Source organism: Ananas comosus, linkage group 12 (genome assembly GCF_001540865.1).
Source record: "Ananas comosus cultivar F153 linkage group 12, ASM154086v1, whole genome shotgun sequence".
NCBI classification, from domain to species: domain Eukaryota; kingdom Viridiplantae; phylum Streptophyta; class Magnoliopsida; order Poales; family Bromeliaceae; genus Ananas; species Ananas comosus.
This window is the reverse complement of record NC_033632.1, coordinates 4630685-4646694: the sequence shown is the minus strand read 5'-3', so window position 1 is coordinate 4646694 and position 16010 is coordinate 4630685. Positions and strand designations below refer to the sequence as shown.

Here is a 16010-nt window from a genome sequence, read left to right as displayed (position 1 = left end):
GTAAACTGGGCCGATCCTAATTTAAGTTATATATATATATATTAGTTTATTTTAATTTTTAAGTTTAAATTAAAATTTAAACTTATATATTTAATTTTTAAATTTTAACTCATATTATAATTAAAAAAGTTAAAAAAATAAATTTAATCCGAATAAATATCCATTACGTCCGGATTCAACTTTCAATCTGGCCTAGAAGCCCAGGGGTGATTGGGAGATTCCCATTCTACTCGGGAATCGGAATCGGAATCGGAATGGGACTCCTGCATACCAAACACCCACAAACAGATTTACTCATTCCGATTTTAGGGTGAAAAATAAACAAACCAAACACGCCCTAAATTTCTCCCAATGGTCTTGTGACAAAATTAGAATATAGTAAAAAAAGCGGATTAAGTCCAATAAATTAATTTAGTTAACTAAATATTGATGTATCGCTAATATAAAAATAATATAGTAGTCCTTTGATTGATGACACGATAATTAAAATATCACATCACTTTTATATCAACGACACGTTAATATAAATAAATTAAATTGGGTTGTCGGATTTAATTATAATAATCTACAAAATTTAAATGAGAAGTTCCAGCAAATAAAGGTTTGAAAGCCAAAGTGTCACCAGCCTCATAATTTTGAGGACCGAAAGTGTAATTTAGAATTTAAGTGAGCGAAGCATTTGGACATTTTTATAAAAATAATTCTCTAAAATTTTGTAATTTGCAAAATAATCCTACCAAATTTATATTTGGCAAATTAACCCTCTTTTTGCCATATAGGATTTTTTATTGTTCACCTCATTCCGTCACCTTTTTCATCGGTGAATCATTCACTGCATTCATTAAAACTGTACAAATTATATGAAAAATAGAAAAAATAGAAAAAATGAGTTTGTTAGGATTATACGTGAATTATTAAAATTTTTATTTAGTAGTTAAGATTGTATAGATAAATTATTAAAATTTTCAGATTGTTAAGATTATATGGAATTATAAAGATAGATTATTAAAATTTTTAGATTGTTAAGATTATATATGATTTATTAAAATTTTTATATAGTGGTTAGAATTATATACAGGATATAGAAAGAAACGGTAAATAAACAAAAAGCAGTAAATAATTTACCCCTTTTGTGAGAAATTAGAAAGACGGTGAATCATTTTTATTGTTCGCCGTTTTTACGAAAGCAGTGAATCGTTCACTGTCTTTGAGAAAATTCCAACGTGACTCCTACACGGCAAAAGAAGAGTTAGTTTGCCAAAAAAAAATTTTATAGGTTATTTATCTAATTAGATAATTAGAAAATTTTATAGGGTTATTTTGAAAAAAATAAAAGTCCAAGCATTTTCCTTTCCTTGCACACAAGGAAACATATCGTGAGCACAAAATTACACTGTACCGTACTTGTACCAAATTATTTCCTCAATTACTGGGATTCAAGAATAGATTCGTGAAATTTGTATATACAGAGAAGGGACAAAGATCGAAACATGAAGAAAACATACAATGAAGAATCATGATTATCGCAAATCAAGACCCTCGTCTAGTGCGGTGGAGCTCATCATGACATTTGAATCGATTTGTTTGTCGAATTTTTTCTTTCTTCGTCCTTCAAACTCGTCGAATCCTTCCATCTACAAGAAGATACGCGGCAATTTCGTCAACCAAAGCACAAATATTAAGATAGCATAAGTTTGTGAGCTTGCAAGGATGTGGACTAACTTGCTGAAACCGATCCATCGAAATAGGGTTGTCGTGAAGAGAAATGTTCTGCAGAGATTTGCATTCCTTCAATAAATTCTGAGGAAGCTGCGAATCATAAGATTAAATAAGTATTATGGAATCAAACATATTAGTAACAACAACAACATGGGGCTTCCACATATATATATATATACACCTGAAAATTCATCTAAGTTTTAGATGTCATTTGCCTGGATTCAAATGGTCGCAGAATTGGTAAATTTTAACGGCCAATATAAGGTGAATTTGAGACAACTTGGACAACTAGGTAAATGATGTCGTAAAATAAGTAAAATAACGAAATTCAGTTTTGAGGAAGTTGAAAGAGTCCAAATCGTGTTTCACTGCGTCGATCGTCGATTGGGATGCCCCGTTATCAGAAATGAGAGGGAAACCGTTTACTTCTAAAGTATCCTAGCTTTACCCCTATTTGTAAACTTTGAATTTTTGGATACATTTATCCATCCTAACAAAAATATGGGAGAGAGTTGGTTTTGTGTTTAAAAGAATTTTTTAACGTGGGTCACTTTCATGTAAGGCATTCGTTTGTTAAGTACAAGACTCCAAGAGCACATGTAAGAAATTGAGATTTTGAAGAGCATATATGGAAATTCAGCTTTTGGAATAAAATACAAAAATAATATATGCTTGTAGCTAAAATAGTTAAGTCGTAGTTTCGTGTTGATGCTACAAATTTTCAAGATATGCTAAAAATACTAAAACTGAATAAGAGAAATATTAGATAAATCAAGCTATGAACCATATACCTGGCGAATGTTATTATTGTTCAACAAAAGGGACTTCAGGTGAATGAGATTGCAAATAGATGAAGGCAAATCATCAATAGAATTTCCTGCATTATAGGTTAAGTAAATTAGTAGGTCAATTAAGCAAGTCCAAGAATGGCAAGGTTAAGGTTAAGAAAGAAATAAAAAGAAGTACAATATAAACTATATAAAAGAAAAGAGAAATGTTGCATGGAAACTATTTAATATGGAGGAATAGGATGCGAGTTATTAATATAGCTGTCCTTTTGGTACACACAAGGGTTCTAAAGGCCTCTATAGATCTAAAATCGTTGATCCAATCGACTCAATTGCATTAGACTTGCACTTGCATATACAATGTTCCAGCTTCGTATCAATTAGTATGGGAACAGAATTTTTGAAACTAATTTAGTCGCTAAGGGCTGAATGTAGAAGCACACCCAACAAAAGCCAAACGAATCTTCAAAAAAAAAAACAGAGAGGGAGAGAGAGAGAGACTTCAAAACCAGTATCAATCGCCAGATGTGGACATGTTACTAAGATACTAAGGCAAAAAAGGGGGTGTACCATCAAGCAAATAAGTTTTAACAACACCTATTAATACCATTTGAATCGGTAAAAATGGGCTCAAGTTCGAAAATCTCTTACCCTCTTTAATTTTAATAATCTTATCCTCTATCTTTGGGTTATTCACATATCGTCAAGATTGTTTCAAAGTTTAAATTAACAAAGAGCCTCCTCTTGCCTTGTTCAGTTCAAACAACTCTTGTCCTCTATTTTTGGGCTATTCATGTGCCATGGAGATAGTTTCAAAATTTGAATAAAGAAAGAGTCAAGGAGATCTGGATTAGGGGAGGAAAAAAAAAAAGTTGTTGAGGGTTCAAGTTCACTCTGTGGGCTGCGATTCCTACAATGAATTATCTTAATTCATGGTTTATGCACGACCCTGTATTTCCAATTAGAATACAACATCCACTGGATGGAAAAGATAAAATAACAATGAATATTACTCCAGATAATTGGTACGAAAGCAACAGGTAGTAGTACCATTTGCCTGCAATTCTTCCAAGGAAATGCAGTCACCAATTGACTCTGGAAGGGACTTCAATTTGTTGTTGGAAACATTTAGCAGCAACAACTGTAATCAGATAAGTTATCACTGAAAACAGAGTCCATTGCACATCAAAATCATAAAAGCAACATGCGGACGACCATAAATAAATCAAGTCAAAGGAAAAAAGATCAAAATTAGGAGATTAAATATAGCCACATCACAGTTCTGCCAAAACAAAAGGAAATATGCTCATAATATAGTTTGAATTGGTATTAGGAACTCACACTACGCAAATTTCCAATGGTCTTGGGCAGAGAAATTAAGGAATTCCCAGAGATAGAAAGTCGCTCAAGCCTGGAAAGAGAGCCCACTAAATGGAGAAAATAATATGCTCAGAAAATAATATACTTAGCTACAAAGCATATATGAATACTACAAGGGACGCATATAACCTAGTTAAAACTTAAAACAACATTAATGTGTAAATACGAATTTTCTTCCAAAACTTAATTTTAGTTTTTAACAACAAGGGCAGTTATAATATACGGAAAGAAAATTACATTCATCAGGCAAGACTGACATCCGATTTCCATCAAGAGTGATGGCCTTTAGGTTCCGGAGATTCCCAATGTTAGCTGGCAAGAACTCAAGCAGGTTGCCAGCCAAAACCTGAAAAAGCAGTAAGCATTTATTTCCAGCTAAATTTTTGCCTTTGACAACAAAATGGAGAATGTGAAAAAGAAGACTAAAAATGCAGGAAAATTGTTATTTGTCATATATCGACTGCATAGAAGATAAATTAGATTTTAAGGACTGGAAAGTAATTATCCTCACAAGACGTTGCAGGGTAAGTAGTCTATCAATCTCTGGCGGTATCTCAGCTGCAGGAGGAAAAAAAATGGATTAATTTTAATTGCTCGAGAAGACAGAATCAAGAGAAAAGGAATCATAAAAGAGTAGATAATCCATTTCATCTCATCAAGTTATTGCATTCTCTTGCGTGCACTTCTTTGAATACAAGAATTATGAAAACATTACTTTTCATTTTGGGAGAGTTTGGTTGGGGAAGTTTTGGACTTGGAATGGGAATCAGACCAGTCAAATTCCATTCAAACTCTTTGGTTGGGTGGAACCCCATGCAGATCCTCAATTTGAGGTGGAACAAGAATCTTCTAATCCCTTATCTTAAGTCCGGCCTGGGAGAGGGGCCAAAATCTAGGTGAAATGGGAATAGTCCATTCCTACAACGATTGCATTGTCAACAAAAACCACTAATGCATTGATCATTTGGATTCCAATTGCAATCCCAATTGGGAAACAAACATGTCCCTGATTCTTTTGTCCTTAAAGATTAATGGTAATCATAAATGCCAGTTCTCTATAACATGATTTCATTTATTTATTATATGATCTCATACATGCACATTCTTTTAATATTTCAAGTAAGGAGCTGTGAAGTCAGCATGATGATGTTGCAATCATGCTCATTTCGAAAAAGGATCATAACTGCAAGTCCAATCATCTATTCAGGACTATGACAGTTCTTAATAGCTGGAAGATGTTCCCTATTTAAAAAGAACAGAATGCAATTAAGCAGCAGGTTAATAATATCATCTCATGAATGTTTGCATGTTTCAGAAGAAAGTGTACTGACCAATGGAAAAATAGAAACTGAAAAGATTTACACGCATCTACTAAGTATTGAACCCTATACGAGAGAATAAAAGTTCAAATATGACTATATAAGTAATAAAAAACATTATATATTCTAATGAATTTTCGTGAATACCAATCAAAACATGGAAAAGTAGAAAGAAAATTGAGAACCTTGGCTTACCTATCTTGTTATTTGTCAAATCAAGTGTTCTGACAAATTTATCCACCTGGAAAAGTTCATCTGGTAGTGTCTGTAAAACCAAAGCTTAAATTTGTGAAAATCTAGAACATAAATAGTAAGATAGAAATCGAGATGAAATACGAAAAAGTTCATGGATCCTTTATACAATATCTCAATTCTGAAATATAGTGGTAAGAATTGTGAATCTGCAAAAAGGTCCACCAAAAAAACTAATCATAGTCCCACTCATGCAAACAAGAAACATTTTACTGCTGCTTTCGTCTTCTTTGTTGATAAGTAACTTTTGATTAGTTTAGATTTATTTCTGTCAAGTTTATCTCTTAATATTTTGTTGGTAAGACATAAGAGATAAGTTTAAATCTGGTTCAGTTATTGTTATTAGGATTTTAATTTATGCCTATATATAGACGGCTGTAAATGTGTGGAAAATCATCCACCATAGAAATTTAGTCCAAGAATATTTAATAAAGATTTAGTTTTATACTCCTCTCCTTTCGACAAGTGGTATCAAAGACAAGTTTAAGAAGCCTTACGACGAAGAAAAGATCGTCGGCTTCGTGATCGAGGACGTAGAATGTGTCGGCATCGCGCTTTCCATCGACATCGACATCGACATCGATAGTTGATCATGGCCCTAAACGGGATGATTCAACCACAGCTTCCGAAGTTTATAGGAAAGAACTTCGATTACTGGAGTATCTAGATAAAATGCTTATTTTTATCTCAGGAGTTATGGGATATCGTGAAGGATGGCTTCAAAGATGTCACTGACAGTGAGTTCGAAACGCTTGCTGCTGCAAAGAAGAAAACGCTCAAAGATTATCGAAAGAAAGACAGAAAGGCACTATTCTTTCTGTATCAGGCGGTGGATGAAGCTGTTTTTGAGAGGTTATCGAATGCCAAGACAGCGAAAGAGGCCTGGGACATGCTCAAGAGGAGTTATCGAGGCGCAGATAAAGTAAAAAAGGTACGAATCCAAACTTTTAAAGGTGAGTTTGAATCTTTGTAGATGAATGAAGGTGAATCAATCGACGACTATTTTAGTTGGGTAGTATCCATATCAAATCAAATACGGATGAATGGAGAAGACTGGCCCGATAAATTAATTGTCAAAAAAATTATGAGATCAGTAACTGGCAAATATGATCATGTCGTTTCTTCGATTGAGGCGGCTCAAAAACAGTGGAAGATCCATTAGATGGATGTCAAATTCGCCTTCCTCAACGGCTTTCTCGATGAAGAAGTATATATAGAGCAACCGCCAGGATTTATACAAAACGGTGAAGAAGACAAAATTTACAAATTGAAAAAGGCATTGTACGGCTTGAAGCAAGCTCCGCGAACCTGGTACACACGTATAGATCGATATTTTCAAAAAGCCGAATTTCGTAAGTGCCCTTTTGAACATGCTCTTTACATTAAAAATAATTCTAACGGTGATCTTTTATTTGTTTCCCTCTATGTTGACGATCTTATCTTTACGGGAAATAATTCTTTTATGATTGAAGAATTCAAAAAGAGCATGACTAATGAGTTTGAGATGACTGATATGGGCTATATGGCTTATTATCTGGGCATCGAAGTTTCACAAAAAGATAAAGGTATTTTTATTTCTCAAAAGAAATATGCAGGAGAAATACTTGAAAAGTTTCAGATGGCGAATTGTAAACCGGTCGTTACCCCAGTAGAGATCAGATTAAAGCTCAACAAGAAAGGAGACCGAAAGCTCGTTAATTCTACATACTTCAAACAGTTGGTGGGTAGCCTCTGCTACTTAACCGCAACTAGACCCGACATAGCCTATGGTGTTAAGTTGATCAGCAGATATATAGAAAAGCCGACTCAGATGCATCTACAGGCAGCAAAGCGTATTTTACGCTATATAAAAGGAACGGTCAACTATAGTATTTTTTACGCTTACGGTGGCAAATCCGAACTCATCGGATTCACTGATAGCGATTGGGCCGGCGACGTAGAAGAACGGAAAAGCACATCAGGCAACGTATTTTTTCTTGGAAGCAGCGCATTCACATGGTCATCGAAGAAACAGGATATCGTAGCTCTCTCGACAGCAGAAGACGAATACGTGGCAGCGTCAGCAAGCGCTACACAAGCAATTTGGCTTAGAAGAGTTCTTGAAGAATTTGGTGAAAGTCACAATGCACCTACAAAAATATTTTGTAATAATAGCTCGGCTATAGCAATCGCAAAAAATCCAGTTTTTCATAGAAGGTGTAAACATATTGAAGTCCGTTATCATTATATTCGAGAACTTGTGAAGAAGAACGAGATCGAACTACACTTTTGCAGAAGGGAGAATCAAGCCGCCAATATCTTTACGAAGCCGCTGACATCGGAAAATTTCGTGAAGCTACGAAAGCTACTCGGAATGCGAAAATTTGGGTTAAGGGAGGATGTTGATAAGTAACCTAATATTTTTTATTAGTTTAGATTTATTTCTATCAAGTTTATCTCTTAATATTTTGTTGGTTAGACATAAGAGATAAGTTTAAATCTGGTTCAGTTACTGTTATTAGGATTTTGATTTATGCCTATATATAGACGGCTATAAATGTGTGGAAAATCATCCACCATAGAAATTTAGTCCAAGAATATTTAATAAAGATTTAGTTTTATACTCCTCTCCTTTCGACATTCTTGAATTTTAACAATACCTAACGTGTTTAAAGAATAGCATTGCAAATGGAAATTGATACTTCAGATTTTGTCCTAGCAGTTATGTCGCCATATCAAACGAAAGATAAGCTATAGAGATATACCATTGAAATGATAAAAGCGTGCATGTTCATGCTTTAAGTAATAAGAGCTATTGAATTTCACATCTTACATCATAATTCGGTAGAGCGCGAGTCTATTATGACGAGATTAGAGAGCCTGAAAACCAATGTAAAACTTGCCTTAAGAAAACTATGAAAGCAGATTCCCAATATAATTGGGACTAAAGGCTTAGGCTCTACTCATAAGCAGGTTGATGAAGCACTTAGGTACTACCCTATTCACTTCAGTGGCGACCCATAATACTCCAATGCTAAAAAAACTACGACAGGAACCTCCACCAGATAAGAATGCTCGTTGCAGCGCATTCCCAAACTAGGCCTTATTCGTGTCAAACGGGCCCTTGGGTACAATCCTGCAGCTTTATTGTCTGTTTTCAAGATTTGCCAAAGCCGGTATTTGAGCCAACTAAGGTAGAACAAGCAGCAAATTGATAGCAAATTTCCTTCTTTTTTTTCCGCTTATAATGCCAAGGACAAAAATTTGTCGATTCCCCCCCTTGATGCAGAGTCTTTTCTTGTAAATTATTTGGACCATCAACATTTATTCATCCATTACATGACACACATGTCTTTAGTAGCTTGAAAAGGGGCAAAATGGCTACACTACGAGGGAAAAAAAAAAAATCAATACATAAACCACAAATTCAATCATTTATAAAGCTTCAATCAATACTATACATTAAAAAAGAGGAATTTTTCGGATTCCTCTATGCTAATTCCCATGGTACAACGAATAAACACGCACACCAATCAAACCCTAATCCAGTTAAGAATCTAATTCCTCCAACACTAAAATAGCCCAAAAAAAAAAAATTTCCCCCCATTTTTCGCATCATCATCACAGAGATTTCAATTTTGCAATCGAATTACACTCACAAAGCATCAAATCGCAGCAAATTAAAGGATACATCAAATCAAATCTCAGAATTAATCACCGGAGCATCATCAAAAGAAACCCTAAATTGAGATCGAAATACCTTCAATTTGCCGTCTCGGAGGGCGACGATCCCCGTCGATCGCCACCGAGCGATCCGATTCGCCCTCGAATCGATGCTTTTGCTGCTGCAACAACCCATCCGCGCCGAGCTTTTCGATCGAAAAAAAAATGGTCTCGACGACGAAAGTACGAATTAGATTATTTTTAGAAAGAAAAGAAAAAAGAAAGAAAAAGTATGGGCACCCCCTTAACTATGGAACATTGTGAAAATAGAACCCCCCTCAACTATACTCTCTTTCTTTTTTTTTTCTTTTTTTTTTTTTATTTGGCTAAATTCCATAAAATCCGCATGTCAAAACTCAATTTTTTACTTCCCTCCCTGTAATTTAAAAACCTACACTTTGCCCCCTTGTAAAATAAAAAATATTCACAGAGGGGGTACGGTGTGTAAAATGGCCATTTTGCCCCTCACCATTTTCGTCTCCTCCATTATTTTCCTCAACCACCGTCTCGATCGGCCGTAATTCACACCTCGATCGGCCACGATTTCTCTCCATTTTCTTCTCCACCTGTTCCCCTTCTCCTCCTGCACCCTCGCCGCCCCTCGATTTCGACGACAGTAGGGAGGAAATCGAGGTGGGCGTTGATAAAGAGGTAGGCAAGGGCAACGAGGGCGAAGGCGAGGCGGCGGAGGAGGACGAATGGGATGTGGGCGAGGGCGAGGCAGTGGAGGAGGGCGAGGCGGCGAGGCGGCGAGGCGACGGCAAGGCGGCGAGCCGGAAGGAGGCGAAGCAACAGGGAAGAGGGCAGAAGGATATTTTTGGTATAAAAAAGTATTTTATTACGAAATCCTAACGGATCACTAACGGTAGGGAGTGAAGTGCACATTTTTCATTTCACAAGGCGACAAAGTGTAGGTTTTTAAATGACAGGGGGGAAAAGTAAAAAATCGAATTTTAACAGAAAAGTTTTCTATAATTTAGCCTTTTTTTTTTGGATTAATTTCATACAAATCTCTACAAATATAGTGAATAGTAAATATCCCCCTACAAAGTTCAACTTTTATATGTTGTCCCTACAAAAGTTCTGATGTTTTTAAATATGTCCCTACCATTAAAATCCGTTAGAAAATTTTAATTAACGAAAGGTTAAATGCTTAACTCTAGTTAGTTTTTGACATTTTTGTCCCTCTTATAGTATACTGTTATGACTTTTGGAGAGACATGTTTACGATGGCAAAATTGAAAATATAAATAATTTTCTAATGGTTCTCTAGCAGTAAAAAACCAATGGGACATATTTGAAAAATATTAGAACTTTTATAGAAATAATATATGAAAGATATATGAAAGTTGAACTTGGCCAATTTGCATAAAAAATCCACTTATTTTGGGCTTTTGCAAAACCGGGCCACCTTTTTCGTTTTTGCAGATTCGGTCCACTTTTTTAGCAAACTGACCAAAATACCCTTTTTACTTTTTCTCTTTCCTCTTTCTCTCTCCTCTTCGTTTCTCTCGTTCTTTTTTTTTCTCGCCGGCAGAGCGGAGGCGGAAACGGTCCGTCTCGCCTCTCACCCTCATTCTCTAGCCCTCGCCCTCGCCCTCGCCCTTGCATTCGTCCACGCACCCCCTACGTTCCTCGCCTCCAACCCCGCCAAGGCCGCGCCACGACTTTTTTTTTTTTTTTGGTTTTTTCTTTTCTTTTCTTCTCCGACTCTTCTCCACCGTCTCCGACGACGATGGCTCTCTAGTCCTTCTCGTCCTTCCCCGCCCTTCTCATCTCTCCCTCTCCCTCATTCTCTGCCGCCTCCGACGACGATGCATCTTCGCCTGCGCCGACGTCGACACCGTGGAGGTCACTGCGGCGCTACAGGCTCGGAGCGGGGGTCCTTACCGGTGTCGTCCCCGGCACCGTGGCTGTTGGCAGAGAAGGTGACAAAAAAAAATTATAGAAAAAACAGAAAAAAAAAAGATAAAAAATTATATAAAAAGAAGGATGAACATCAAATTGTATCGTTAACTGCAAAAAAAATTATAAGTTGCACTATTTAATATGTAAACTGCAGCTTTAAGATGAAAACTACACTTTTTAAACGAAAATTACACTCTTTGAAAAATATTTATACTGTTTCTCTTCTTATTACACTCTTTCAGATATAAATTGCATCCATTAAGATGAAAGTTACACTCTTTAAATAAAAGTTGCACTATTTCTCCTCTTGTTGCACCATTTCTCCTCTTGTTACACTATTTTTTATCTTAAACTACACCCTTTTAAGAGATATTTATACTATTTCTCCTCTTGTTGCACCATTTCTGTGTAAATAAGAGGAGAAATAGTGCAACAGAGGAGAAATAGTGCAAGAAGAGAAGAAACTGCACTGTTTTAAGAGATATATATACTGTTTCTCCTCTTGTTGCACCATTTCTGTGTAAACAATAGGAGAAATAGTGCAACGAGAGAAGAAACTGCACTGTTTTAAGAGATATATCTGTTTCTTCTCTTGTTGCACTGTTTCTCTCTTGTTGCACCATTTCTGTGTAAACAATAGGAGAAATAGTGCAACAAGAGGAGAAACAATGCAATAAGAGGAGAAACTGCACCTTTTTAAGAGATATTTATACTGTTTCTCCTCTTGTTGCACTGTTTCTTCTCTTGTTGCACCATTTCTGTGTAAATAAGAGGAGAAATAGTACAATAACAGGAAAAACAGTGCAACAATAGGAGAAACAGTATAAATATCACTTAAAAGGATGCAGTTTAAGATAAAAAATAATATAATTTTCGTTCAAAGAGTATAATTTTTATCTTAAAGCAGAAGTTTACATCTTAAATAGTGCAACTTATAATTTTTTTTGTAATTAACGATGTAATTTCATCTTCATCATTCTTTTTATATAATTTTTTATCTTTATTTTTTTTTTCTGTTTTTTCTATAATTTTTTTGTCACCTTCTCTGCCAACAGCTACGGCGCCGGTGACGACGCTGCTAAGGACCCCCGCTCCGAGGCTGTAACGCCGCAGTGACCTCTACGGTGTCGACGTCGGTGCCGGCGAAGATAAATCGTTGTCGGAGGCGGCAGAAAATGAGGCAGAGGGAGAGATGAGAAGGGCGGGGAAGGGCGAGAGGCGTCGTCATCGGAGACTGTGGAGAAGAGTCGGAGAAGAAAAGAAAAGAAAAAAGCAAAAAAAAAAAAGTCGCGGCGCGGCCTTAACGGGGTCGGAGGCGAGGAAGGTGGGGGTGCATGGACGAAGGCAAGGGCGAGGGCGAGAGCATGAGGGTGAGAGGCGAGACAGACCGTTTCTGCCTCCGCTCCGCCTCCGCTCCGCCTCCGCTCTACCGGCGAGAAAAAAAAAAAAGAACGAGAGAAACGAAGAGGAGAGAGAAAGAGGAAAGAGAAAAAGTAAAAAGGGTATTTTGGTCAGTTTGCTGAAAAAGTGGACCGAATCTGCAAAAACGAAAAAGGTGGCCCGGTTTTGCAAAAGCCCAAAATAAGTGGATTTTTTATGCAAATTGGCCGTTGAACTTTATAGGGATACAATTGATATTCACTATATTTACATAGACCTATATGAACTAGCCCTATTCTTTTTGTTGCGAAATGTACCAAGACCCCTCTAAATTTTAGAGCTGTGTGAACAAGCTTCTGAACTTTTATTTATTTTTGTGGCTAAATTACAAAAAACCCCCCTGTCATAACCTGCTTTTTCACTTTCCTCCCTGTCATTTAAAAACCTACACTTTGCCCCCTTGTAAAATAAAAAATGTGCACAGGGGGATACGGTGTGAAAAATGATCATTTTGTCCTTCGCCTTTTCGTCTTCTCCCTCATTCTTCTCATCCGCAGACTCAATCGCCCCCCGGGAACCCTCCCGTGAGCCCTAGGAGCTCCTTCTCGAAGGCCCCATCATCGATCCCGAGGGGCGAGGGTTGCGGCTGCGTCGGCGGCGGAGGAGGAGGCGCCGCCGCCGCCGCCTCCCCCGCAGGGCGGGTGAGCTCCTTGAGGAGGCCCTCTTCGCCATTGCAGAGGCCGCGGCCGCCCATGATCTCGGAGAGGCGGAGCTTGGCAGAGGGGCGGAGAGATGGTGATCGGGGGCGGGAGAGGAGATGGAGAGGTAGAGAGGGTTTCGTGACACTACGGCAGAGGAGGGGGAAGAGAGGGTTTTGGATCGAGTGGAGAGGGATAGAGCAGAAGGACGACGCCATTAGAGATGCTTGCGGAGGTGCAGTGGGAAAAGGATGGTGTCAGCGGGAAAAGGACGGTGTCGGCGGCGAGGCTGCGGCGAGGCGGAGAAAGCGAAGCAATAGGAAGAGGGCAGAGGGGTATTTTTGGCATAAAAAAATATTTTATAACGGAACCCTAACGGATCGCTAACGGCAAGGGTGAAGTGCATATTTTTCATTTTACAAGGGGGCAAAGTGTAGATTTTTAAATGACAGGAGGGGAAAGTGAAAACGCGGGTTATGACACGGGGGTTTTCTGTAATTTAGCCTATTTTTTTTGTTTGACCCTTCACACTTAAAAAAAAAGTTCTACATCTCTATTCTCAATTGCAGGTTATTAATTAAGCAGTTTTTTTGATCACATATCTTGCATATAATAATATAATTTTATAAAACTTCAAGTTATAATTTTAAATTTTAATAATTAAGTATGAAGATTAAAAAATGAGAAGAGCTTATCTTTACCGGCTGTTGCTTATTTTACATGCTTGTTTGTGTCGAAGAGAACGTTGTTTTGTGTCTTGAAACTTTGTAAAATTATATGCAAGGTATATTGTCAAAACGGTCGTATAATTAGCAATTTTAATTGAGAGATGTCTATTAAATTAGTTGATAAATTAAAAGAGTTGAATTATAAAAACTAAAAGTTAAGGAGTCTATTTACTAGAAAAGCCAAAGTTCGAGGGTTTTTCTATATTTTTCCTGTTCAAAATATTCTTCTATTTAAGATGGATTTAACATATAAAAATAGAAAAATTTACAAAATCACATTTCTTCTTTTTTTGAGGGAGAGAGAAAGATAACATGCTATCTGTCTCGCTTATTTCTTTTTAGAAATAAAATTAGCTAAAAATGTGAATCAACTAGGATTCAAATTTGGTACCTCGGATATCAACCATAAAATTTTTTATCGCTTGCGTTAGGGACAGTCGGTAGTGTGTAGTTGAAGGATAAGTTCACCGGGTAAGGATGAGGTGGCACAGTGAGTGTTGCATGGCATCTGGATGGCGATTGATGTTTAGCTGAGAAATTTCCTGCTAATGTTGGTCGAGCAGGGACGGAGCTATTAATAGACCCAAAGGGGCCATGGCCCCCCTCAGCTTTTTAATATTTACTTTATAGTCCTTTGGTAGTTTATAAATTTTTAGTTAATTTTTAAAATATATGAACCTATCTTGTAAAAAAATTTTAGTGCGGGTATAGACCTCTCTCTTTTCTTATGTGTTTTATAGGTAAAAATACGCTAAGAATCTCTTAATTATAGTGCATTTTAAAAAAAGTTCTTTTAACTTTAAATATTTTATTTGTACATTCTTAACTTTCTAATTATTTTTGATGAGCTAATTTATTTAACTAAATAAAATAGTATGCTAAATTTAATAGTTCTGTTAGATATTAGTCATTGATTGTTATTATTTTATTAACAAAATTAAAAAAATTAAATTCTAACTAAATTACTATTAGATTTAGTAAAATTCTTAAGCTATTTGATTAGAATAATATAAATAAAATAATTAGAAGTTAAGCGAGTGTACATTAACGAAATAAATTTAATATTTTTTAATATTAATTATCTAATCACTAAATTTTTTATTAAAAATTTGAGTAGTTAAAAGCTTATTTATCTTTTAAAATTTTTATTTGTACATATTTTGACCCTCTATCGTGATTGAATTCTAGTTTTGTCTCTGGGGTCGAGAGTTATTGTGTACAGTCTGAGATCTCCTCCTCTTAGCATCCTATTTTGACCCTCTACCGTGATTGAATTGTGGCTTCGTCCCTGGAGTCGAGAGTTATTGTGTACAGTCTGAGATCTCCTCTTGGCATCCTATCCCTTTTTTTTTAATCCTAGGGAGTTCATCCTAGCGCAATCGTAGCTGAAGCAACCATGGCTACACCTTTACCCTTTTCTCGTTCCTAGCATAGAAACCCACACGACGACTCTCGTTGTGTTCTCTAACCATGTCTACAGCACTAGCCGTTAATCACTCATTAATGCAGCGTTGGGCAGTGATGACTTAGCGCTAACAAAATTATTGGACCCAGAATACTTACCCTCGGTTATTAGCTCTAGAATATCCGGCTTTACGTGCCCCACAGCACACTATTCAGCTATCCAATGTGGGATTATTTACTAGCTAGGGGTATTACAATACAATTCATAATTTTATGCATTATATGGTTTTGACGTGTCGGCACGTCCTTATGTTGTGTGTCAAAACCACGTCATTTTGCCGAAACGCAGCCCAAATAGTGACCCGTGATTCTCTCACTCGTAGTTGTTGAAAATGGGCATCAACACATTCTAAGACAAAGCGACTGTCCCTAGAGCAAGTGGTAAAGGGCTTGGTAGTTGGTACCCGAGACCCAAGTTCGAATCCTAATTGATTCACATTTTCAACTAAGTTTATTTCTAAATGAAATAAACGAAGCGGGTAGCGTGCTGCCTATCTCTCAAAAAAAAAGAAAAAGAAAAAAAACACGGTCTAAGACAAATTTTGAACTTCAAATTTATTTCACTTAAGTTCATCAAATATAAGTCAATTTCATTCACACAAAAAAACTTGCATATCCAAATATAATATAACCTTCCAAGAAAGCCTAAAGGCAAAGTAGCCATCAAAAAAA

General features: G+C 36.6%; 1 protein-coding gene across 1 annotated transcript; it reads right to left on the bottom strand.

Annotated features, from left to right (window-relative positions):
- On the bottom strand, nt 1319-9410 carry LOC109717933 (plant intracellular Ras-group-related LRR protein 7). The gene is made up of 9 exons (XM_020243897.1): nt 9198-9410; nt 5402-5471; nt 4399-4445; nt 4125-4233; nt 3849-3934; nt 3558-3648; nt 2511-2596; nt 1723-1809; nt 1319-1634 (listed from the first exon to the last, which is right to left on the bottom strand). The coding sequence occupies exons 1-9, from the start codon at nt 9294-9296 to the stop codon at nt 1521-1523; spliced, it is 789 nt and encodes a 262-aa protein (XP_020099486.1). The 5' UTR covers nt 9297-9410; the 3' UTR covers nt 1319-1520.